General features: G+C 46.2%; 9 protein-coding genes across 9 annotated transcripts; 3 read left to right on the forward strand and 6 right to left on the reverse strand.

Annotated features, from left to right (window-relative positions):
• Nucleotides 1-220: 220 nt before the first annotated feature.
• Nucleotides 221-1,248, forward strand: N7479_006405 (MBL fold metallo-hydrolase; the record flags this gene model as incomplete). Its single annotated transcript, XM_057254099.1, has 2 exons — nt 221-553; nt 610-1,248. The coding sequence occupies 2 exons, from the start codon at nt 221-223 to the stop codon at nt 1,246-1,248; spliced, it is 972 nt and encodes a 323-aa protein (XP_057107961.1).
• Nucleotides 1,249-1,767: 519 nt separating this feature from the next.
• Nucleotides 1,768-2,217, forward strand: N7479_006406 (4-carboxymuconolactone decarboxylase; the record flags this gene model as incomplete). Its single annotated transcript, XM_057254100.1, has 1 exon — nt 1,768-2,217. The coding sequence occupies one exon, from the start codon at nt 1,768-1,770 to the stop codon at nt 2,215-2,217; it is 450 nt and encodes a 149-aa protein (XP_057107962.1).
• A 657-nt stretch (nt 2,218-2,874) lies between these two features.
• N7479_006407 (uncharacterized protein) lies at nt 2,875-5,148 on the reverse strand (the record flags this gene model as incomplete). Its single annotated transcript, XM_057254101.1, has 1 exon — nt 2,875-5,148. One exon carries the CDS (start codon nt 5,146-5,148, stop codon nt 2,875-2,877), a length of 2,274 nt encoding a protein of 757 aa, XP_057107963.1.
• A 971-nt stretch (nt 5,149-6,119) lies between these two features.
• N7479_006408 (uncharacterized protein) lies at nt 6,120-7,018 on the reverse strand (the record flags this gene model as incomplete). The annotated part of the gene is made up of 3 exons (XM_057254102.1): nt 6,120-6,183; nt 6,240-6,640; nt 6,713-7,018. 3 exons carry the CDS (start codon nt 7,016-7,018, stop codon nt 6,120-6,122), a joined length of 771 nt encoding a protein of 256 aa, XP_057107964.1.
• A 1,960-nt stretch (nt 7,019-8,978) lies between these two features.
• Nucleotides 8,979-10,621, forward strand: hcsA (homocitrate synthase; the record flags this gene model as incomplete). The annotated part of the gene is made up of 5 exons (XM_057254103.1): nt 8,979-9,045; nt 9,098-9,330; nt 9,401-9,481; nt 9,538-9,605; nt 9,658-10,621. 5 exons carry the CDS (start codon nt 8,979-8,981, stop codon nt 10,619-10,621), a joined length of 1,413 nt encoding a protein of 470 aa, XP_057107965.1.
• Nucleotides 10,622-11,210: 589 nt separating this feature from the next.
• Nucleotides 11,211-12,266, reverse strand: N7479_006410 (zinc-binding alcohol dehydrogenase family protein; the record flags this gene model as incomplete). Its single annotated transcript, XM_057254104.1, has 1 exon — nt 11,211-12,266. The coding sequence occupies one exon, from the start codon at nt 12,264-12,266 to the stop codon at nt 11,211-11,213; it is 1,056 nt and encodes a 351-aa protein (XP_057107966.1).
• A 2,232-nt stretch (nt 12,267-14,498) lies between these two features.
• Nucleotides 14,499-17,311, reverse strand: N7479_006411 (CocE/NonD family hydrolase; the record flags this gene model as incomplete). Its single annotated transcript, XM_057254105.1, has 6 exons — nt 14,499-16,047; nt 16,131-16,370; nt 16,429-16,514; nt 16,579-16,703; nt 16,772-17,158; nt 17,233-17,311. The coding sequence occupies 6 exons, from the start codon at nt 17,309-17,311 to the stop codon at nt 14,499-14,501; spliced, it is 2,466 nt and encodes an 821-aa protein (XP_057107967.1).
• Nucleotides 17,312-18,014: 703 nt separating this feature from the next.
• N7479_006412 (uncharacterized protein) lies at nt 18,015-20,059 on the reverse strand (the record flags this gene model as incomplete). Its single annotated transcript, XM_057254106.1, has 5 exons — nt 18,015-18,895; nt 18,954-19,046; nt 19,170-19,440; nt 19,505-19,690; nt 19,763-20,059. 5 exons carry the CDS (start codon nt 20,057-20,059, stop codon nt 18,015-18,017), a joined length of 1,728 nt encoding a protein of 575 aa, XP_057107968.1.
• A 1,551-nt stretch (nt 20,060-21,610) lies between these two features.
• N7479_006413 (cytochrome P450) lies at nt 21,611-23,571 on the reverse strand (the record flags this gene model as incomplete). The annotated part of the gene is made up of 7 exons (XM_057254107.1): nt 21,611-21,767; nt 21,855-22,018; nt 22,086-22,199; nt 22,285-22,569; nt 22,627-22,861; nt 22,917-23,229; nt 23,316-23,571. 7 exons carry the CDS (start codon nt 23,569-23,571, stop codon nt 21,611-21,613), a joined length of 1,524 nt encoding a protein of 507 aa, XP_057107969.1.
• Between the last annotated feature and the right edge of the window lie 875 nt (nt 23,572-24,446).

The following is a 24,446-nucleotide window of genomic DNA, read 5'->3' on the forward strand; positions in this document are numbered from 1 at the left end:
TCATAATTATATCGACATCTCGATTTCCATATGCAATTGACTTGGCAGTTGACTCGTTCTTATTTACTCCAATATTGGGGTATACTTCACTCTTTTCTACTTATCCCCAACTCATTCATTTCCCCACACCAGAGGTAATAAGAACCCTACCAAATCAATGTCCTTGCAATCGGACTTAGTGGTGCATTTTTATTAGCAATTCACACTCAATATTGCATTCATGTCTGTTGATAACGAACCATCCGTGGAAGTGCATGCCCTTCGGGCCGGTCGCTTCACGCTGCCAGAGCGATTCTTCGTACACCCTGCTTCAGAAAATGCAAAGCGAACAGTGCCCTCATTATCCTTTTTGATTCAACATGTCAACCGAGCAAGCATAACTACACGAATTGTTTTCGATCTTGGTCTACGACATCCATCGACCAATTATCCGATCCCAATTCAACGTCATCTCGAGACCCGGCAACCTATGACCACTGAACCTGACATTGTACAGAGCTTAGCAGCTGGTGGATTATCGACAGATGATATTGACTATGTGATATACTCACACGTATGTATCTGGCGCGTTTATCATGGCGTGAACCCACCCAGCTGAAATCTCCAAAGGTTCATTGGGATCATATCGGCGAGCCAAAAGCATTCGGTAAAAGCACATTCGTTGTTGGCCCTGGTACATCGTCTCTACTAGAAAACAGTTCGTCCCTTCGTGGAAGTCATTCTTTTTTCGAGCCTAATCTGCTGCCCGCGTCGCGAACCATCGAGCTAGCCCCTGTAATAGGTGCCTCGGAAAAAGTGACTTTTACCGATATGTCTACCAAGAATGAAGTTATGCCAGATTTCACCCAATCATGGGTACCATATGGGTCCCTTCCTCGGGTGATGGATATATTTCGGGACGGGAGTGTCTTGATAGTCGATGCACCAGGCCATCTCCCCGGACATATCAATCTTCTCATTCGCACAGGTGCAAGTAAGTATACTTATCTAGCTGGGGATGCGTGCCATGATCGACGTATCATGAGAAGAGAGAGGGAGATTGGAGAATGGCATGATAAACATGGTCATGTTTGCTGCATTCATACAGACAAGAAGCAGGCCGAAAAAACGATTGAGCTGATTTTGCAGCTTGAGTCTCAAGGCGTCGAGGTTATATTGGCCCATGATGTCGAGTGGGAAGAGAAGCCAGAGAATCAAGCTCGCTTTTTCGGGGCTAGTTACCAGACTCCCATCGAGAGAAGTTTCTAAGAGGAAGCATAGGAAATGTTCCAATTATAATTACACATGTATGTACGTAATTAATTCTGCGGATATTCATATGAATTAAGCATCAAATCAGAATGTAGAAATTCATATCTAGGGCTATCATCTCACTTCCCCGGTCCAGAACCAAAGAATTCGCCGTAGTGTTTATAGATGGCTAGGAGCAATCAATATGTATTTGCGCTTGGGAAATAACCCAAGATTATGTGAAATTCTCCGAAATCAAGCAAATTTCTCTCAATAGTACTGAAGCAGTCTGTTCCCCAATTTCCCCAATATTGGAGAAGAGTAAGATATGCGGGGAACATGAAGCATTTCCCCGACATCAAAAATACTGAAATAGCCAGTAAGAAATATGTTCAAGTAACTCCAGGATTCATAATTATAAGCTACATTTTCATTTTCCTTGAAGCCAGCCAGCTATTTTAATACCATTTTGCATTCCTTCACTTAACTCCGAAAACACTAACTGAATTTCTCTCTTCTTTCAGCGGAAAACCCATTATGTCGGCACAGAACAAAGTCAACAATCTGCACAAGCAACTCTTCGAAGAAGGTCTCAAAGTCCGACGCGAAGTTGTGGGAGACACATATGTCGATCGGGCTCTCGCGAACGGGTCAACTGAATTCTCCCGTCCCGGCCAAGAACTAGTCACTGAATGGTGCTGGGGATATGCCTGGACTCGACCCGGTCTGGAGAGACGGGATCGCAGTTTACTCAACATCGGCATGTTGATGGCTTTGAATCGTGCGCCAGAGCTGGCGGTGCATATCCGAGGTGCTCGCAACAACGGTCTGAGCGAGGTTGAAATCCGGGAAGCTATTCTTCATGCGACGACATACTGTGGTGTTCCAGCTGGTGTTGATGCTATGAAAATTGCCGAGAGGACGTTAAACGAGATGGCGGATAATGGGGAGAAGGAGCGGGAATTGGGAGCTAAGGCTCAATTCTGAGACTTGGTAGATCACGGAAAACGAAAGACTTGACAGTGAAATTTTGCAATGCCTTGATTTAAGCAAAGATTCCATATTGTGTTGGTGTCATGTAAGTCTTTCAAAGCATGCCGTGGATGTATTGTCGTTCTTTTTCGTGCCATTTCGACGCTAATAGTGCATCCTCAGGATTCATGAATAAGTGCTAGATCCCTCAAGACAACACCATTACTCTTGGCTCCACTGTGCTTATTGTGAATGGACACAATCTTAGGCTTAGAAATTCCAGACCTTTGTGCCAGAGCTGAGCACTTGTGTGGAGGTAGCTGAATGTGTCAGATCGATGTTGAACGAGAAATAAGCGATAAGAGACATGAGCTTCTCACTAGAAATCGAGTGTTTGAGTGTTTCGTGGTGCCAGTCTAGCATGCCTTGGTGGGAACGTTTGATATAATTGATATTTGGTCGGTGATAGAAAGCATAGTGGAAATTATATTTATGCAAGGCCAAATTTGATAAGCCTTGTAGATCTAGAGAAATACTGCGCAGGGAAAATACGAAGGTTTTATTTATGTAAGTTGGTAAATAAATGAGAGATCTCGAGGCTTTAGTACAGAGTAGAATAGATTGACCAGTTGGCGATTATAGTGAGGGATACAACAACGACCACTAGCTAATTCACACGTTTTCAACCAAATCCGCACAAAGCTCCAGTGAAACTCGCACAATATCAACTATAGCCCAGACCTGTGCAGGGCCATGGAACACCTTTGCCCAAACTCGCAAAACATTGGCAGACAGCAACTTCATTTCGGCTGGTGACCCGACAGTGAAAGTTAAAGGAACAGCAAAGTCCGTTTCATCCAACATAGTCTTTACTAGCATCACCATTCTATGCTCATCAGGTGTGATAGTCTGAATTGCTGCAGGTGATGATAGTGCTTCGAGCCATTTACTTAATAAGAAGGCACATTCAAGAGTAGCCAGGGAATGCTGGATAGACCATCTGAAAGTCTGCGTCTGTGCGACAAGATGAACACCAATACGAATAGGAATACTCAACGCATGCGCAGCATGCAGCACAGCGCGTAGAAGCCTTGGTGTCCTCGAGATTATCTGAGCATTGAGAAATGCGTTGGAAACCTGTATCGGGTCGCGCGTGTGAAGTGCACGACCGGGTCCGATATCTGCATGGATACGGATATATGCTATCCGTAAGAGTGCAGTCGAGTTGAAGGACACAGGGCCTGCAGGGTTCGAAGGGTCAATGCTAGAATCTGGAGTGTGTTTCCACATAGATTTCCAATTTCGCAAGGCAAGCTCAATGCATGCAATATCTTCTTCTGGTATGTCTCGTCGGCGATGGCGGTAGACTTCGCGGACGAGGTAGATGTGCTGGATCAATGCGTGCGCGAGGATATAGTTACCGAGGGTAGAGTTTGGCGCAGTGTGAGTAGTGGTGAAATTTTCCTGAAACAGCTGAGAGAATGCATCCTTGAACCAGATTCGATATTCGTTCTCCTTCAAGTTTCGCCATTTGTCTTCGGATGTTGCTCGGAAACTTGCAATATGGCAAGGCAATAGCATTCCATCGACATCCGAACTAAGAATCGGAGATGGAATGTTATAGACAATGGTGTGCAAATTAAAGAAGCAGAATACTATCCACTTCGTTCTCTTGGTACTCTCATATGTAGCCCAACTCTCCCAACTAACATTGTTTGGTAGCGGTGTAGTTTTGAGGCCATCATCGCGAACGAGAGTTGCTAGAATACTCTGAATGGCTAGGGCTTCACGCATAATTGTCCGATGGTTTGACCATGTTGCCTCAGCCATAAGGAGCAAGAGAGCTTGTGCAGTTTGGATCGTGTTCTCTTTATATTGTATAATACAATTTTCGTGACAGGAGCCCCTTCTAGACACCTGATCATGATCTGAATGAGATACTGATATAGCATCTTGTCTCCTGATGCGCTCTCTTGCAATAAGGTGACTTATTTGGAACAGTTGGACTGTTTTTTCTGGCTCAAAGCAATACTGTCCTCCGATTGAGGCAATGGCTAGTACAAGTTCGATATAGCATCCCTCCGCTGACATAGTGGGAATGTGAAGAAAAGGCATGTGCTCGTGGAACCCCTTAACATAAGCTGTCAAGTAACGAGACATGGCTAGCCTGGAAGGCATTTGAAATGATTCAGGCACCACCGCAGCAAATTCTTCCACCTTGGAAATCAGCACGTCGCGAGTCTGCGTGCTCATTCCTTCAAATAAATTTACTGTGCGAATCATTTGAGGAACTCGTTGTATATCTTCCTCTGGCTGTAAGGACGGTAATCGCGACCCAAGTCTTGAGAATGTGTCCATCTCTGTCAGTTGCTGTGTCTTTACCGTCCTCAAATCAGACCCCAAAGCCGGGGTTGTACATCCAGTATCGTTGTATTGGTTTGCCAAAGCAAAATCGAGCCCCTGTGTTGGTGAGATGAATGAAGCGAAATCACCTGAAAATGGGGTATGGTTATCCATGAATGCTGCCAAGTCTTGAAAAGAATCACCTAATAGAGTTTCTGTTAATTCTGCCTGGAATTGGGTAGAGAAACTCGGAGAGAGGATATTGGCATCATTGAGCTGCTGTTCGTGGGAACTGTCTTGATTCAAGGTCTGAGATGACCCATCAATTTCTTCCAAAGTGGTCCCAGTGGTTTCACTTGAGTCCGCGTAAATCGGTTCAAGAGAATGATCAGCAGTTTCTTCCACGGACGCAATTTCAACCAAGGGCTGTGGTTCACAAACGCTAGCATCTAGGTCTTGGCCATTCAGTGCTTGGTTTTGTGTATGTATTGAACGTCGCGGCTGTTTTGATGGGCGTGCACCTCTTTTCGCGGCCTGTTCTTTGGATCCTGGGTGACTGAGTCTCTCATGGCGGACCAGTAAGTCACTTCGAAGCGTTAGCATTGGTCTATTCGAGTCGTATTCAGATATGATCACCTTCTAGAAAAGTCACGCTCACATTGGGAGCATCTGAAAGGCTTTTCATGTGTATCTACTAGGTGTTAGTAATTGAGTTCATCATTTGTATGTAAGGACGCACGAGTTCTCTCATGTCGTTGCTGGTGTTCTAGTCGAGCAAATTGCCGATCACAGTGCCCGCATTGAAACCGCTTTGTTTTATTCGCAGCATGGCTAGATCTAACCTTCGAGGATGAGGAGCTTGTGCTAGAAACCATAATTGCTGGATCAATAACCCAAAAATCTGGCGGCTGGGAATGGCGATGTTGCAACAGAACAATTTATTAGATAAAACTGTATTATGTTCTTCTGACGGGTGATTCCTATCTTGACTTCTTGACTTCAAGGGACCGTGAGTTGAAAGATAAATATTCCAAGGGAGCTCGGGAGTAACGGGACTAGGTACCTATGTAGGGATGTATGCTGTGCGGGGACAATCCGGGGTAGACCCATGGTACCAAGGACAGTTAAAATTTGTTTATTTCGTCCGCTGCAAAGTCAGGTTATCCGAGTTCTCCCCTTGAAGAAAAGAGACAATGTGCAGATCTAGTAGCTCCTCAGTCTCTTTGGGGGACCCTCAATTGGGTGATGACAGCAAGCGCGCCATGGAGAAAAGCCGCGGCATAAATCGGCTAACGTTAGGAGGTTATTAAAAATAGTGTCCTTGCCAGAGGCAAAGCTTGCTGTCAAAGAGTTACTAATGCATTCGGTGAATCTAGTACAAAATCCCAATAGATAGCTAGGATACGTTGATTAAAAAGGTAGCTGAAAAAAAAGGCCCAAGATCGAAGAGGCTCCATCCTAACAGATGTCTGCAACTAAGAACACAAGCCAACCCAAGCATATTGGACGCATCACAATACGCTACCACTGATTATATACAACCCAAAACACCAATATAGACCCAAAGAGGCTACTTAGTTTGCGCTACCAGCGGGGGCGGCAGCACGTGGAGCGCCTCCAGTAGGCACGCGACGGTTCCTAATTCCGGCATTAGACTGATAGCAAACGACAAGCACAGGTCAATTTCAACTTACATCATGGTACGGCTGAAGAAACTGATGCCAATCATGAACATCCAGCTGGGGACAGCACCGAGACCCCAAATAACGTAGCCCATGGGAATGCTGAGCTGGTACTTAGCGACCCAGCCGTCAACGGGGTGGAGAGCACCCTCATAGGCGGGAATCTTCTCGTAGGTCTTCTTGGCGTGGATCTCGTAGATGGTCGCGGGGGTGACGGTGGTGGAGTTTAGGTAGATGTTGTGGAGAGGAGTCGGGGCACGCTCCTGGCCAACAGCAGGCTCCTGGGGGATCTGGTAGTACTGGACGGAAGGAGCGCTGGCGGACCAGGCGGCACACAGGACCTGGTTGGCCTCACAGTCCAAGTATCCAAGGTGAGGCGAGGTGGGGTCGGCAGAGAACAGCAGAACGGATTCCTGGGAATTGCGAACACGATGTTAGAATTTTAGACTTGGAAAAAACGCGTCGGGAGCGAAACATCAACTCACCTTGAATGCCTTATCGGCAGTTCCACAGCGACCGAAGCAGGTCTTGTTGCCACCAGTGATAAAGATCAGCCAGTCCTCTGCCTGGGGTCCCGGGGAAAGGATGGATTGCCAGTTGTCCAGGGACACGTGGGTGACGCTCTTCTCGGTAACCTGCTCGGCGAGCTTCTCGATCGGGGCAACCGGGGCTGCTGTGGGCACATAGGACTTGACCTGGTTGAACCATCCCTGCACGCGGTCTGCGAGAGGAACCTGCTCCTGGGCCAAAGCCAGAGCAGGGAGGAGGGTGACGAGTGAGGTGAAACGCATCTTGACGGCTGAGGCGCGGAACAAGTTAGTGAGACCAGTCTCGGGAATGAATCAAGTTAAATAACAAGATGAAACAATATCTGGATACTTACCAACGACTGAGAGGATAAGGATTGACAGTCAGAGACAAGAGGAAGAATGGTATTCAGAAGGAGGCCAGTTGGGACGACAGCTGGCCTGAGCGCTAGCCAACCACACACGGCTTAATTTTACTCCCGCGCCTCCTTTCTCTGCACCAATGGCGCCATTCCTATGCAATTAATTCAGAGAATGTTCTAGATTTATTCAAGATCCCTTTTTTTGGACTATCTTTCTTATATTGCTATTAGATCTTTTTATCTTTTAGATCTTTGCTTGTGGATTATGGCTTGCATAAAGCTCCCGCCCCCACAACTTAGGTGATGTCAATTAGTGTCATGGATGTAAACAACATACAAAAAGCTTGAGTTTTCGAGTCTCTCGCACATTACTTATGAATTACATCGATGCTGAACATTACATATCTTCCAACCTTGAAGATGGATGGTCTATTGTATTTATCGAATTGGGATTCTTGCAAGTGGTCTACTTTGTATAGGATTGATGTTATAAAAGCGTTTGATCTCTCCATCCTGAAACATGAACCCATATTTATGGACCATTTCTCACCTCTATAGATAAGCTCTCTTTCTCTATGGGAAGACGTAGAATCAAAACATTATTTGATGTTCGAACTGGGTGCTGATTTCAAAGAATTGAAGAAATGTAAACAACACTATTATTGCACGTGGCGATCTTCAATTGAAATAAGTCGAATTGCAGTTTGGGATGCCTGCCCTTGTGCTGCTGATTTCATTGACTCTGTAAGAATCTTGAGATATAGGTGGTTAAAGAATGTTTAAATCATGCGAGTCTTGAATGTTCAGTGCCTCGAGGAAGAAATAGTGTAGAACCTCAAGTTTGTGCTAGCTGCTGTACGGCTATAGTATAGATGTAAATAGTGGATGGCAACCTGTCCACTAATAGACGAGACTTTTATAAACAAACAGGAAATGGGTCAGTCCATTCAGATGTGATCGATCGACACAATGTTTAGTGAACGTGTCCTCGTAGGAGTGGCAACTTTAATCGTGGGAAAAGCCTGCCTATTATATATATATATATATCGATATTATTTGAATGCACAAACCTGGAGTAATTCCTGCAATACACCCAGTGCTCTACAGCATGTTAAGAGTGAATTATTTCAATGTGTGCGTGAATCTACAAAGTACATTTTCACTTGAGATCTATGCAGATCATTTCCCTCTCACGCTAGCCAACTAGAATATTGATAATTATGATGACATCACTACCCCGTTCTCATAGAACGGATAGTAAGTATCAATTGTTTTGAGCTTTCCCTTTTTGAAGAGAAATCTAATAATCAGTTATAGAACAGCTCTGTATATTAGAGAATATTTACTATCAGTTATATCAGTTAAAGTTGCCCAGGTGAGGTGAAGTTATGAGTCAGACCCCACGGGTGCGGTCCGATGTCGGTTCCGCGGCATTGAAGTAAAATGCACACATATGGCTGTTTCAATCAGAAATTTCGTGGAAGAGGGAAATTGGAGGTAATGGACAATTGAGTCATAGTGCAAATGATGTGAATGAATGCAGGGTACCTAAAATATACCAGGATCAGGATCAAGATCCTATCATACTCCTCCAAAATAGGTACTTCCCCCACCTCTCCACAATCAAAATTTTCTTTTTTTGCCGCCCGAGGGAGGGGGCGTCCATTATTACGGAGCTCACCGCCCACTACTTCGGCGTTATGAATTTATGACTCTTTCCGTCTCTTTTTTTCAAGGTTTCTACTTCAAAGATCTTAAGTACCGCTCGACTTTCCTTTTAATCTCGATCTTGAATTATTCTCAACTTCCGGGCTTCACATTGTCCAACACATCTCTACTCTACATATTCAACCATCTGCACCATGTGTACCGGTGCCGACTCCGAGCCCAATGGGCAAGCTAATGGTGCCAATGGCACTGCTGCTGCCAGTATGTCAATTGAACGCTGTTACACCAGAATTGTCCACTGACATCTATCTAGACGGCGATCACGCTGGTTTTGTTGGCATTGAAACTCGCCAGAACCCCCACCCCTCCGCATCCCGCAACCCATACGGCCACGACGCTGGCGTCACCGATTTCCTTAGCAATGTCTCCCGTTTCAAGATTATTGAGTCTACTTTGCGTGAGGGAGAGCAGTTCGCCAACGCTTTCTTCGATACTGCCAAGAAAATTGAGATTGCCAAGGCTCTCGATGACTTCGGTGTGGACTACGTGAGTCGCCGGACAGACGAAGAAGAGTTTATGAATATAAAAATAGAGACTAACGATAGTTACGTTATAGATCGAGCTCACCAGTCCCTGTGCTTCTGAGCAGTCCCGCGCGGATTGCGAGGCCATTTGTAAGCTTGGTCTGAAGGCCAAGGTACGTTAGGGTTTTGCCCGGGTCTCGTGACTATTGGTGTCTAATAATGTCTTCAGATTCTCACTCACATTCGCTGCCATATGGATGATGCCCGTATTGCTGTCGAGACCGGTGTTGATGGAGTGTGAGTCATGAATCGTGTCCTTATTTGTTGACTCAGAACTGACTCTCTCCAGTGATGTTGTTATCGGTACTTCTTCTTACCTTCGTGAGCACTCTCACGGCAAGGACATGACCTACATCAAGAACGCCGCCATCGAAGTTATCGAGTTCGTTAAGTCTAAGGGTATTGAGATTCGTTTCTCCAGTGAGGACTCTTTCCGTTCCGACCTGGTTGACCTTCTGTCCATCTACTCCGCTGTGGACAAGGTTGGCGTGAACCGTGTCGGTATTGCCGACACCGTTGGCTGCGCTTCTCCCCGCCAGGTCTACGAGCTCGTCCGCGTTCTGCGCGGTGTTGTTGGCTGTGACATCGAGACTCACTTCCACAACGACACTGGCTGTGCCATTGCCAATGCCTTCTGTGCCCTCGAGGCCGGTGCCACTCACATTGATACCTCCGTTCTCGGTATCGGCGAGCGTAACGGTATCACCCCTCTCGGTGGTCTGATGGCCCGCATGATGGTCGCCGACCGCGAGTACGTCAAGGGCAAGTACAAGCTCGAGAAGCTCAAGGAGATTGAGGATCTCGTTGCCGAGGCCGTTGAGGTCAACATTCCTTTCAACAACTACATCACCGGTTTCTGTGCCTTCACCCACAAGGCTGGTATCCACGCTAAGGCCATCCTCAACAACCCCAGCACCTACGAGATTATCAACCCTGCCGACTTCGGCATGACCCGCTACGTCCACTTCGCCTCCCGTTTGACCGGCTGGAACGCCATCAAGTCGCGTGCCCAGCAGCTCAAGCTTGAGATGACTGATGCTCAATACAAGGAGTGCACTGCTAAGATCAAGGCCATGGCTGATATTCGTCCCATTGCCGTTGATGATGCCGACAGCATTATCCGTGCCTACCACCGCAACCTGAAGTCCGGCGAGAACAAGCCCCTCCTTGACCTGACCGCTGAGGAGCAGGCCGCATTCGCCGCCAAGGAGAAGGAGCTCCTTGCGGCTCAGGCTGCCGGTCTTGCCGTATAGGCGATTTCCTTTCACCAATACACATATTGTATCATGCTATCTCACAGTGGCTTGTGCAAAAATTCGGGCGTGGCGAAATACCTGATGATTTGATGCTTTTTCATTTGTTTTGACATTTTTTTTTCATATATGGGTGTGAAAAGTCTTCCTATTTTTTTTTCTTTTTTCTTTTGGGACCAAAAACACATTTGTGTTAAAAAGAAGAGAGTTCTCCTTTGTTTGTACATTTAGCGCAGAAGAGGTAGTAACTTATTCTTAACTTCAGACTGTTCTCTATGCTGTACTATGTAGAAGTTGAGGTTCCGAGGTTGTACCTACCTAGGTAGTCTGGACTAATTACGTCAGTGGAGAAAGAAGCCTTCTAAGGCTGGAGCCCTTTAACCCTGGAGAACATACTTATACAACAGTATAAGATGTAAACTATGTGTTGAGCAAAATATAGGAGAACAATCCTGGAGGGTAACGATAGACCTAATTTCGAAATAATGCAAGCATGGAACCTTGAAATTATAGAATAATAGTATATAAGAGAAAGAGACGTATGTATTCGTAAATCTATATATGTACCAGCCTAGCGATCCCGATATCTTTAGATGGGATGCTCAATCACAAACTTTTGCATGCTAGCCTTCCCAGCGGAAACATCAAGCATGGCACGTACTCCTTCCTCTCCGCCTTTCACCACAACGACATTTGGCATACAATAACCATTTCCATAGTTTGAAATAGCCCAGCTGGTAGCCTGGTCGATTTTGGCTTGCATAGACTGATCAGCCTCATGTTTGAGCACCGTCCCGTTTGGAAGTTTGAAGTTGATGTCAACATTTCTGCAGGCAAAAATACGATTCCAGTGCTGCTTCGCATCACTCGTAGGAGGAAGCGGACAGGTAAACAAAGCATCGCTTGGGTCGTCCACGCAAGCCTCGCAAAGGCTGATTGACGAGGGCTGCCCGCGAGACACAACGGAATCCACCACCCGCTTCAGCGGTTTGGTAGTGTATTTCTTGAGAGCAGATTGAATGTTCTGCACAACGTTAGGGTCACGATAATCAAAACATTCCGTTGCACCAATCTCTAGGAGCTTTGCATGATTCTTAGGGGATGCGGTGGTAAGGATTGGGTAACATCCTGCCTTTTTGGCCAGTTGAATGATAGCACATCCAACCGCACTCGAGCCACCCCATACCAAAAGAGGCTGGATCTCATTTTCGAAGGAGAGCTGAAGCTGGTTGAACAATGCGTCGGCAGCAGTATGGGTTACAACCATTAGCGAACCAGCATCTTCCATAGGCATGGAAGGGGGAACGTGGTAGATGAAGTGTCTGGCGCAATGGTATTCCTGGTGCACGCCATACTGCTTTGGCTTATCCGAGGCAGGTGCAGCAAATCCAAGGACGCGGTCACCGGGTTGGAATTGATTGCTTTTGGAGGTGCCTGCTTTGATGACAGTTCCAGAGAAGTCGTACCCTGCGACAGTGTTGTTGAGTCCAAGAAACCTGGCGTGACCAAGGTCGGCAGGGTTGATTCCAGAGAATTCAACTTTGACAAGAACCTCAGTTGGGAGCGGCTCGTAGACTTCGTCGATTTTGCCAATATATGGCTCGCCACTCCGGTCGGTAAATATCGCACGGGTTGCTGCTTGCATGATGAAAGTGCTTGAAAGTAAAGTATTCTGGATTGGGATGATGAGGTGAGATACCAGACTAGATTAAATATAAAATTTATTAAGATATATTATAGACAGCAGAATCCTCGCGTGTGAAAGAAGCGTATTCCGTTTTTCCGTTCCAAAAAATGTGTATATCATCGACATCGGCCCCATCGGAACTCTGCAAATGATATATGACATGATACTTCATGGACTTCTGGGCTATAGCGATTAAAATACTGCGACTTTGTCACTTATATCTTAGTTCCACGAGCTAATTGCGTGTATATGAGTCAAGCTAAGCTATTGGTTGGCGAGGTTGAATTTATGAGGCTCAGGAACAGGCCTTCATCTACCTACACAGGGGGTAGCAAGAATCCCTGTAATGCTCCACAGTGCATGATCTGGTTTTGCGGGGCCGGCGGAGCCGACGGCTGCGTCGGATGGCGACCACGCGCGGTTTGAGTGCAGAGCGGATCATTTGCGTGTCGGCACTTATTGAAATTCTTTTTCATATCTAGCGCTCTCGCTGTGAGCTAGTGCTGGAGGTAATGGCCCAAAGACTGGGATCAAATTGATGGATCATGATGAAAATAGAGAGGGTTCTATGTCAAGATCGTTATTATCCCAGTGTGGCCGGTATTTGGAGGGTGCAACGCTTGATTTCAGACAATCAAAGACATAGATTAATGGATACTAGTTAGCAGTAGGAACATTTTGGAGGAAGTTGGGTTTCGCGTCCAATAAAGCCGTTATGACGGGCATTGTGCGAGAAAAGCACAATGAAAAGGTGAAGCAGCACAGAGAAGGGCGTTTGTTCTCCTGAAAAATGACAGTGGCATTCTTTCGCTTCGAGCAAGTTTATTTAGGCGAGAGAGCTATGTCCAAGGCGTGACTAGTCATCTGCAGGGCAAGGGACTTTCCCTTAAACTCCATTGACGAAGCAGACATCGCCATCATGGGATTTCAGCGCCCATTTGAACACCACCCTCGTAGTATTGAGTCTCATTCCCACACCAGATCCTTGGGGTTTTCTGAGAATGAGGAGGCTAGCTAGGGGGAAGTACGGAAGTGATTGATCAAGATGCCCGCTTTGACGGTAAGCTATGGTAGTAGTGAAAATGCTTTCCCCATGCCATTCTAGGATCCGACGGGGCAAAGCCGAAATATAATGCTCTTTTCGACTTCCCTAGTGGTATAGAAGCAGTGAAAAGATCAAGGAAGATCAACCCTATGACACAGAACTTCCACTCTTTGAACCTGGACAGGGCCTAGGATATATCTTGAGGCACAAAGTCTGCAACTATGATGTGTCCCATCATGCTGCGTTGTCTCGGATCTTTTTGGTTATATTTCCTTGCACGGGACGTAGAATTTGTGTAGCTAGTTTCATTAGACTTTTTGTTGCGGCAAATTTGCAATTTCAAACCTATGATTATGGAATACATGTCGACGTTAAATGGAAGGAATCGAGGAGGACGACGACGACGAACCGACAGGCCTTGCGGCAATAGAGCTAGGTGTGGAAGACGATGGGTATTAGCCAATGACGAAAACGAAGCTGGGAAACGAGAAGCTCAGCCAGAGTCGACAAACATGCCAGGTGACTGGCCATGAATAATACACCACCAATTGCAACTGGAGCGGGGAAGATACAGGGGGGGGGGGAGAGAGAGAGGGATAGGAGGCGGAAGGCGGAGGGTGCACTCCGCCGCATTCATATGATATTTTTACTATGTATGGGTTTGTGGGTTTACAGCATGCAGGAATGGGGTGATTCCACAATCTTTACAAATCAGCCTCTGTATTTACTCTTGGGAGGGATCCCGACTCGGCGTTTGGCTTCGAGTTCTTGCTTCAGCTGGATGAAGCACCTGCATAGTCATACGCAACTAGTTAGACTGCAACATGTTAATTAAACTTTGATTGATTGATATGGAAGGAATGTATACCAAAGAGGAGGAAACGCGGTAATCCTATGTACGAATCAAGAATGAATCTCAGGGAGATGGCTTGCAAAAGATTTCCTTCATATATAAAATACCGAAATGTACAATTGAATTCTCCGACCTTCTAGGTACGCATTATCCTACACCCTGCTATACGTAAACCTTTTGTGTCAATCCTTGACTAAGCGTCATATTTAGAAAATCTTTCTTGCCAATCCGGCGATTCATCGCTCAGCCGTTGAAATCATTTATAATAGCAGGATAAGCGGCGAAAATTCGGTTAAAAGTCAAGGTCCTTCGCAAAGACTCTAGTTTCCTTTCCTGTGACACTAATAGTGAGCTGGGGGTCGAACGACGAGGGCAGGCTTTGAAGAGCTTGCACACGAGCTGGGTCTGCAAAGAAGTCAACGGCTGAGTTTTCGTCGCGAAACCAGTACTGCTCCATAGCGCCCATGGTACCCCAGTCTCCACCCTTGAACGGAGTATCTTTGAAGAACTCTGCTGGGTTTGAGGGGGTGACATCGCGATTCAGGACATAGCGCAGCAATCCCGTCCCCGAACCCAGCTCTTTCAGTACGTCACTCCTGCTCTGGAGATCAGCATCGGAGACAGTTTGCTTGGAAGCCTTGCCCAAGCAGACAATGACCTCAAAGGAATCCTGGCGGGCCTTGAAAAGAACGGGATCGAACACTATATCCGCGAAGGCCTGACTAAGTGACCCGACAAGTTTTGGATCCGCGAAGATATGCTGTCCAGCAGTTGCTTTGTAGCTTGGGTGCTTGAAGGAGCCTCCCAGCTTTGACAGGCTAGACCACGCCAAAATGCTCGCAATCTCAAAGCGTGACTGCTCGGTGCAGAAGGTCTTCACAGCGGTTCTTGGAACTCCCGCGACTTGTGTATAGGCTCTCAGGAAGGGGACCATGTGAGATAATTGTTCTGTCATACCGCCATGAGCTTTAAGATATTCCCCCAGGAATTTTTCGTCAGTCCATCCTTTGATGCGATTGGCGAGTATAATCATCTTGATAGATTTTCCATGACTTAATGAGGATCCTGCCACAGGAGGAATGCGAGGTAATTGCAAAAAGCTATCATACTTTCCGCCAAAGTGAATCACATGAGCTCCTTGATTGACGGTCCGTTCATGACGGGGCAAGGGAATCTCGGAAGGGTATTTCCCATAATCATGTCCGGAAATGCTCACTTGCAAGGTATCGCCCGCACGCAGTCGGCACGAGGATGGCTGAATTTCTATATCCACGGGGACCACTTGCCCAGGTTCGAGGAGGAGGTCCCTCTGATGGCTGTGGTAGGGCTGGAATTCTGTTGATTTGGATTCATCCAACTCGCGTCGAGAAACTCGAAGAAAGCCGAAAGCAACAGGACCAGTTTCAATAATAGTAAGCCACGGGAAGTGAACCTCATTGCCTGCAGCATCTTTCTTCTTCAGAACAATGAAAAGATCCATGTTGTCAGCCCCACGCGCTTCAACCCAGAGACGCAATTTTCCGTGGCCAGCGAACTCGAAGGATTCACTGAAAGGGATATCAAAAGTAACCTCGCCTGTTTGAGCATCATACAAAACACTCTGCTCTAAAGGTTGGGCGACTTGCGATAAACCACCAGCGGATGTGGGGTAGAACTTTGCATACTCAGTATTCGGGAAGGGGAATGTGGTAGCATAGCGCCACTCCGAATTATAGAAGCTTTGACGCATGGTCCATCTGACAGGAGGCCAAAACTTGACCTCGGTTTCTTTCTCATGCAAGAATGTATCAAAGAAGGCCCTTTGCCGGGTAAGAGATTCTTCGGTAAGAGCAAATTCCCACCTAGACACTAGTCAGCAACGCTTCATAGGAGAAAATGTGCACAGTGGCATCTGTGAGGATATATAAGAGAGGCTAGGTCATACTTTTGATAGGGGTGGATCTCCAGATACTTTGTTGAAGAACCAATCTGTTTCCATCCATTCAACGTGCCGCGAGTGTGAATCCCTTGATCTCCCCAGCAACAGACCACATAAGCCGGACACTTGATCTGATGAAGGCGAGGAATTTTGCTGCGCCAGTAATCATCAAAGAATGGATGATCGAAATGAGCATTTTCACTGTTTTGCACCAGACCTCTACCCCAGTTATATTGTTGCGGGTACCTGGAAAGAGAGTGCCATAAGTAAGATGTATCTTCAAAAGAAACAACGGAAAGCTTACACGGCCATGAACTGAGTCTCGGGAATACCGCCCTTCCGGGCCATCTCTCGGTAGATATCTGTCATACCATCGAAAGGCAAGATTGCCTACTCCACAAGAAAACAACATATTAACTCACGCGTTCACAACGGGGGATCTCAATAGGCTTACCGCAAGCGATGGGGGATTTTCTGCTGCGACAATCCACTGCAGCATGGCAAATGCACTGGCGCCGTACATTCCGACCTTTCCGCTTGCCCATTCCTGAACAGCAAGCCATTCGATGATATCGTAACCTAATTTTGAAAAAGGCTTGATGTTAACACGGACAGGCCTTGAAGTTCTCAATCTATATGTTTCTTACCATCAAGAGCAACATCGCGAGAGTAATAGCTCTTGTCACCTTCTGACTGAAAAGAGCCACGTGTATCCACATAAGCAACAATGTATCCCCTCTGGGTCCACCAAGGTGCATCACACGCTTCAAACTGGTAGTATGGCGTATAGTGACTGTTGTCTAGTCCGCTACTTCTAGGGAACATACAGGCCTCCAGAGCCATATCTTTCCCGTAAACGCTGTAGTTGAGTAGAACCGGAAGCTTCTCATCGGTTTTGTCTGGGCGATAGATATTACCCCGGAGCTTGGTTCCGTCTCGAGTTGGAATAACAACATCCGTATAAATGATCATGCCATCTCGGTGATCTGTTCTCTCGCATGGAGGCAAAACTCCCAGAATTGCTGGATCATTAGCTGTAAGAGTGTAGGTGTTAGCGAACCAAATCTGATTGACATTGCAAAATCCTGCCTCAAAAGTGCCCATATACCTTTTATAAAGCTGCCCAACTTTTTGGCTTTCTCCAGCTCTTGGACTGTCTGTTCGATGAATTGATTTGCAGAATGCATATTTTCGAAAAGAATCTAGGGGAAGATTACTGGCCAAGCCTGCTGTAGATGTTTTGGTTCTTCGGGGTCTCATAAGGGCTCTTATAACTGCTCTTATAAGGCGCCATTCTCCGTGCCACCTACATCGCTGCCTTCCGCCTCAAAGGTTACCCCGCATTTAGTGAATACTCAAAAACTGCCCTGGTATAAGCGTTGTGCTGGAAAATAGTTCCAATTCTATGTAAAGACCTATGATGCAGTCATCAGGGCCCGATGCGGATTATCCCTCGTCGGCTCCGCATTATCGGCTCCGCACCGGCGGCATCTCGTAAAGGTTTAGCCACAGCAATAGGCGGAAAATGCAACAATATTCTTTCCAGGCGGGTTTTGGTTGGTGTTAATCGGTGTTAATCAATTGTCTAAGGCCGAGAGACGGAACGAAAATTGCGGAAAGCTACTATTGTGGAGAAAATGTAACGAGCCTTCTACACAGCCGCTAGGTATTTGATGGGTACTGGTGCAGTTAGGAACCCACCTTCATACCAAGTGACTAGAAATGGCCTTGGAGTGAACATAGAGTAAACCCGCTTAGGTATGTACCGCATTTCATCTGCGATCACCTTCATGCATCAAGCGGCTAAGAGGCCTTATATTGATTTAGCTCAACATGAAAGAAGTACGGCCAACAAAACCTCCGATTGACCCATATCTCGAATGGTATTCATCACTCGACTTCGGCCGGAAATGATGGAGTACCCCCTAACAGAATTTGATGCAATCCGTGTTTGATGGCATTCGCCTGTCTTGACCAAGCCTTCTCATGGCCCAAGATCCTCATTGATTCCCTGAAAATGCGTGGCACGCTATCCTGACCATTGAGCACCCCAATCCCACTGATATGAAGCTGCTTGGGCATTTCAAATGTGCCTGCAATCCACTTCTCCTGTAAATCCTCGTTCATATTTTGATCAATTCGAAGAATCTCCTCGGCGTCTCTACCAGAAGGGAATTGTAGTTTGTCTGACATCACGAATCTATCGTAGTTCCAGATGTATAGGATGGCCATAAGAAGGATGAAGGCGTCGTAGGGGTCAAATTGGCGCTGTGAACGGATTATTCGGAACAACTGAGCAGCATGCATGAGACTCTGACGAGCCTGTCTGGGTTCCGCTTTAAGTAGCTGTGCAATATGTTGAGCCGCAGCATCAACCTCATGATGCTGTGCCATCCATCCCGAAGAAATATACAAAGGACGGTATTGGACGAAGCGAAGTAGTCTAAGAATAAGAGAGAATTTCGTCACAATGAGAAGGAGAGGTGATTCTGGGCGGTGTCGCGTGATAGCTTGCTGTAGACTTCCAAGTATGGTATCGACGGGATCCTTATCATGCTCAAGGGGAACAATTCCCTCCGCAGAAGCTAGGTTCCGGCGGTCTGAGATATTTTGCATGCTAGGATACGGGTTGAACGATTGCTGTTGAGTAGTGTGCCTTTTCGCAAGATATACCGCAAATACCGATATCCAAAGTGCCGAATTACTTAATGAGCGGATGTGCTCTTGATCAATGACTTTCAACTTGAGCAAAGAAGTAACACTGATAGATTCTACTGGGTTAGGTTAGATAAGAAACTTGTATCAACTCGGATAGATGGCATAAATTACCTCTCTGCAGGCCTTTAGCTCCCTCCCAGTCATGGAAGCTGGAGGACTGCCATAGTTCGTCATGACAGGGCATGCTGAGATGCATGTCGTCAACTGTAATAAGAGTGGGCAGATCGAATAGGATTAATTGAAAGCATTCGTTCACTTTGAAAGTTTGAAGTCAGCAAAGAGGCAGCAGACATAAAGAACGTGGTAAAAAACGAAGATTTTGCTTACACCAAGTAAAGTACACTAATCTTTTCCACGACTCCATCATGATCCATCGAGTCCAATCTCTGGTCGGCACACTCGCATTTGCTAACAGGCCACACTTCGCGAAGAGGGCACCAGGAACGAGGAGGGGGCGACACATCGTGACCAGTAAGTTTCGTTGGTATTGCAAATGCATTAAACCCTCGCGTGTTCCGCCGAAAAGAAGAGCAAAATTGAATAACAGTGTTGCCTGGGAAAGCTCAAGATTTCTTTGAAGTGACAAAGTGGAGCTGAGCTAATGTACCATATTAGACTAACAGTGACCGAAAGTAACTGTATAGGGCTTTAATTAGACATACCATTCGAAGCAAAGCTATTCGGACGGTTTTCATAAGGTCAAAGAATATTCTAGTCCGGCCTGAGAGCCGAGAATACTGGCTTCCCACGGCAGCGACGGCAATATAAAGGAGCCACGACGAGCCTCGAGCTTCAAAGGTACTTTGGTGAAGAATGGGGAACCCTTGGTGAAAATTCTCGAAGTACAGCTGGGTACATACATGTAGAATATCCGATGAATATAGGCTTCGACGTAGAACTTCCGGTGAAAACCGACTCACTTCCGCATAGTGAGCACGGATTGTTTCATAGGTTGATATAGAAGGCCTGGGAACATGTCCGTAATCCTCGGAAATTAGAATATCGCGGTCTTCCTCAGTGAGGGCGGTTTCTGACACATAGTTGTCTGACTGGCCATTGGAGGATTTAGGAGCCTCCTCGGCATGTCTTGAATGATTCTGCTGAAGATTCGAAAGCTCCACCGGAAAATCACCTCCAAGTGCTATATTTTTCGGTTGATTGACGGTCCCTGCTACACCAGAAGATGTTTGAAGACCTGAGGGGTCACTTGAAGCCATATCAAAATGCGGAAAGGCATCGTCCAGAGGCCAAAGAAGGAATGATTCGAAGACCGAAGTGGCCTCGTTGTATTGTGATATGTCTCGAGCCTGACCTGAGAAAGGAATATCTGCACATGGTTCACCAATAAGGTTAACACTGTCTGAACCACTAGGGTACGAGTGGATGGCGCTTATCGGGGATAACCCGCACGCAAGAGATGGCTCAGGAGGATGATTTTGTTCTAAATTCTGATTTGTTTGATTACTTGTCCTTCGTTCAGTTGCATTTGGAAAGGTCTCCTGCTCTTGCGGCGTCACTTCCTTGGAGCCCTTGGTAAACTGACAAGGCCAATCTTTTCGATTGCAGCGATCACATGGATGGGACCCAGAACAGCGCTGTTTTGACTTGACACAGTTGAGACAGGCACGGGATGCCCTCGGAAGCGTCCTTTGCACTTTTCTAAGTACCTTCCCGTGAAGTGCTGAATGGCGTTGCAATGTATCCCTAGGAGAAGTGTAAGTTTATCTGCATAGTAGCCAATGCCCCCTGGGCGCTTACCTCCGAGCAAAGCTTTTGTCACAAAATTCACATATGAAGTCCTTGCTTTTAGAATGACCTCTAATATGACGCTCAAAGTGCTCACGTCGCTGGAAGGATGTGGAGCAGATGCTACAATTGTACTTTTTCGGCGGAGAGGAGAGCTCGTTCAGAGTTGGAGCCGAGTGAATGTAAGGGACATTATGTTGGTATGATAGTGAAGACTCAGAGAGATTTTCCATCATGAAGGTACGGAGCAGGACATGTTCATTGGTTGATGTAGTCCAGAGCTCCCTGAACTATGTATGTAGGTAGGAGCCCGAAAAGCCCTGAAGCGTGGCAATTCTGAGTCAGCGGAAGCTTACCCCGGGCCCGGATATTCATGGATGACCGAAAGCGGGGAAATGAGGTCAAGTTCTGCATTACTACCCTCTTTATATGCCTTCACCTCTGCCAAGAATAGCTATTTTAAAAAATCCATAGCATCGACTATCATTGCACTTGTTTCAAGTTTTCATAAACTATTTTTCATGTAATTCACCTTTGTTTCCGTTGAGAGAGAGAGCCTCGGGGTTTCGACTCCCACGTAGTTCAGTATAGACTTAGCTTCCAGGGATATTTCCTTCCTAAATACACACATGCCACTGATTTTTCTATATTCTGTCGTCTCACCAGTCTTGGTTGCAGTTCAGAGGAACCATTGATCACATTACTTCTGTGGATACAGATGGCGGCATGTGTCTAGACTAAGACCATGAGCCAACCAGCAAATACATCAAACCTAACAATTTCAAATGACAATCTTCACCAAGTCTATGGTATGCATCTAAGCCAAAATAAAATTCGAGAGGGCTTGATTCTTGCACAGGTAGATATTTGCAGATTCGTTTTTGTTGCGGGTCCACGAGTAACTTCGCGTCGCAGTTATTTCTGCCTTATAGTGAAACCAAGTCATGAAAACATGTCACACCTGGCGGCGAAGATTGAGATAGCCCGTAAAGGCTTGTCGGATACTTCGAATATAATCCTTTTCATCGACGAGGTTTGAAAACAACAGGCAATCCCGGCTTTTCGTACTGTAAGGTAAAGCGATCAAACCCTTTCGGTGCCACATGTCCGTTGGGAAGGCTCAGCTCGTAATTGCGGAACAAGTAAGCAAATGCGAGGGTCATCTCAACTGGCGCAACACTGCAACGGTATAGATATGAGCAAATATATAAGGGCACATAGTACGGATTTGAAAGGCTGTTGGTTGGTTTAGGTATCGAGACTTACGTTTGCCCTAAGCACATTCTTGCACCTTTGGAAAATGTGCATAGCCACTGTTCCAAATCCTTGGACGAGGGCCCGATCCAACGATCAGGGTTGAACTCATGGGCATCTGATCCCCATGCATCGACAGAATTATTCATGGTGTACGCTGACATTCCAACGATTGTCTGAAGATCACCGTTAGCATCTCCACTCTGGATTGACGTGCGATTTCTCAAGAAGAATAAAACGTACACCTGGGGGGACCACCTTTCCTTCAACAACAAAAGGATCTCCATTGGGGACGACACGAGGGAGACGCCCAGGTACAGCTACACCAACCCTGATTGATTCTTTCACACATGCCGTCTATTGAAATGTTAGTAGTTTGAGGTAAGCAAATGGTCTTTCAAGTTGTCTGTTATCAAACTTTGTCTGTAAAATCTTCACATACCAAGTATTCCACTTTCTGCAAAGATTGGAGTGACGTTAGTGATCCGGGCTCTGGTATGGCCTTGTCGACTGCCCGCACAAGGCGTTCCTTCAACTTTGGATTGGAGAGAATGTGATAAAACCCAGTTGTCAAGGTAGATGCCGTTGTATCAGCACCGGCGATAAGAATATCCATAGCCTCAGAAACTTTAGCGTAGTCTGAAATTGAGTGAAGGCTGTCGAAGATAACAGGATGAGAAGAGCTCTCCGACGACTTCCGCCAATTCCTAATACAATCTCCCGCATACTTAAATGTTCATTTGTCAGTATTAGTGGTTCAATCACCCGGATATACTCAATATACCTTTTGCAGATTAATAATATTGGCAAGCTTGGGGTTCAGAAGTTTGCTAATACCAACGGGAAGTACTTCCATGACGAGTTTTCGAAGAAGTGCCCTGTACTGTAAATCGACCACACTCTGGGAGCCAATGTCGAAAGCATCAAGGAACCATGAATCCATTTCATCACTCTTCTCCTCAATGAGGTCTGGTGATTTGGCGAAGGCAAATTCTGTGATAATCTCTGTCGTCAGGAGGCTGTCACGGAAAGGTTAGAAAATTGCAAACTTCAGGTCAAGTACCACGGACTTACCGAACTGCATTATACATATCAATCTCCTTAGAGCCACAGAGGCGATTGATCTTGGATGACAGTCTGTATATCTTCTCATGGATTAGGGGTTCTAACTTGTAAACTCCGGCCTTTGAGAACAAAGGGCTTAGCATGCGTCGACGCTCTGTATGCAGGTCAGGATCAAGTTCCGCAAACACAGCGTGGGGTATGTTGAATCCGTTATAGAATGGGCCGTGCTTGAGGAATGGCTTGGACTGATTGTAGATCACTTTGTACAGCTCAATATCGGTAATATGAAGCTCGTTTGGTCCGATGCGGAGGGCCTTCGTGTCTTTAGAGCAAGATAAACCATCAGTAGCATTTCTGGTAGCCGCTAGAATACGTGTTTACTCTGCAGCGAGCTAGTTTGATTCATACTGTACTTTTGATGAAGAGCTTCAAATGTTTGTTCAGCAGCGCCGCTCTTCGTGACCTTATATAGCCAGTCCTCCGAAACGCATGCCTCTGGGAGACCCTTGAAAGATTTCAGGGGATGCATGTGTATGCGGTATGTCCGTAGGGCCAGCTTAGGAATGACCGTCAAAACAACGAGCAGAGCTAGAGTAGTGGCCATTCCAAAAGTTTGCACACTGGATATGCCCCAGAGGGATGTTGAAAATGAGTGATCTGACATTTCCTTGCACTATACTCTGGATAGAGACCGTTTTGGAAGAAAGAGAAGGCCAAAATGGTGGAAATCCCGCTTTTATATTGCGACGATTTAGGCAGCCTATTGTGAATTACAAAAGTCCTTTGATTAGTCGTACACTATATGCTTCAGGGCTGTACTGCCTCAACTATACCGGTATGAAAACCCCCACATGAAAACAGAAACTTGAAAATCCTCCGATCTACGAATCCACCCAAATACGGAAAACTAGAGACCTCGGTCGGCTCCACCGCAGCTCCGCTTCCGATGCTACCCTCATTGTATCATCAGGTTCCCCTGGACATGATTGAATGGAAAAGTCCAAACTGATTTATCGGCGCATTGTTCAAGGATACACCGGCTGCTGAAACCAGTGAAGGTGGGAACTTGCACGCGGGTCAACCCGCAGCCTACAACTTGAAGAATACAAATCAAACATTGCAGGTCTATAGGTAATCGGTTGAAAGTGACAGTCGCACAAAGTGCATTGAAGTCTCTAATATATTCATTCATATGGAGGCCGTCGCGGAATGTTCTCGGTATGCATAAAGTGCTGTTTAGGCAAGTCACCCCTTGTTTAGACGATATTTCACTACAAAAAATCAGAGGTAGCTGTGAGACTTAACTAGTTACAGGATAACGCGTGAATTTGATCTCCTCTATCAATTTAGTGCATGATCCGATGAAAGATCGAAAGAAGGAGTACGTCTAGGCCAGAAATAGGATACTCATCTCATACTACCAAATTGTACCTCGTGTAGATTCATACAGAACAGTTTTCGAATAGGATTCAGCTGGAATCTAGCATGTGGGGATCCAATAGAGTAGCGGGGAAAGCGGGAAAAGCGGGGAGGCGGGTG

Source organism: Penicillium vulpinum (genome assembly GCF_028829585.1).
Source record: "Penicillium vulpinum strain IBT 29486 chromosome Unknown utg000003l_segment0_segment0, whole genome shotgun sequence".
Classification (NCBI taxonomy): Eukaryota; Fungi; Ascomycota; class Eurotiomycetes; order Eurotiales; family Aspergillaceae; genus Penicillium; species Penicillium vulpinum.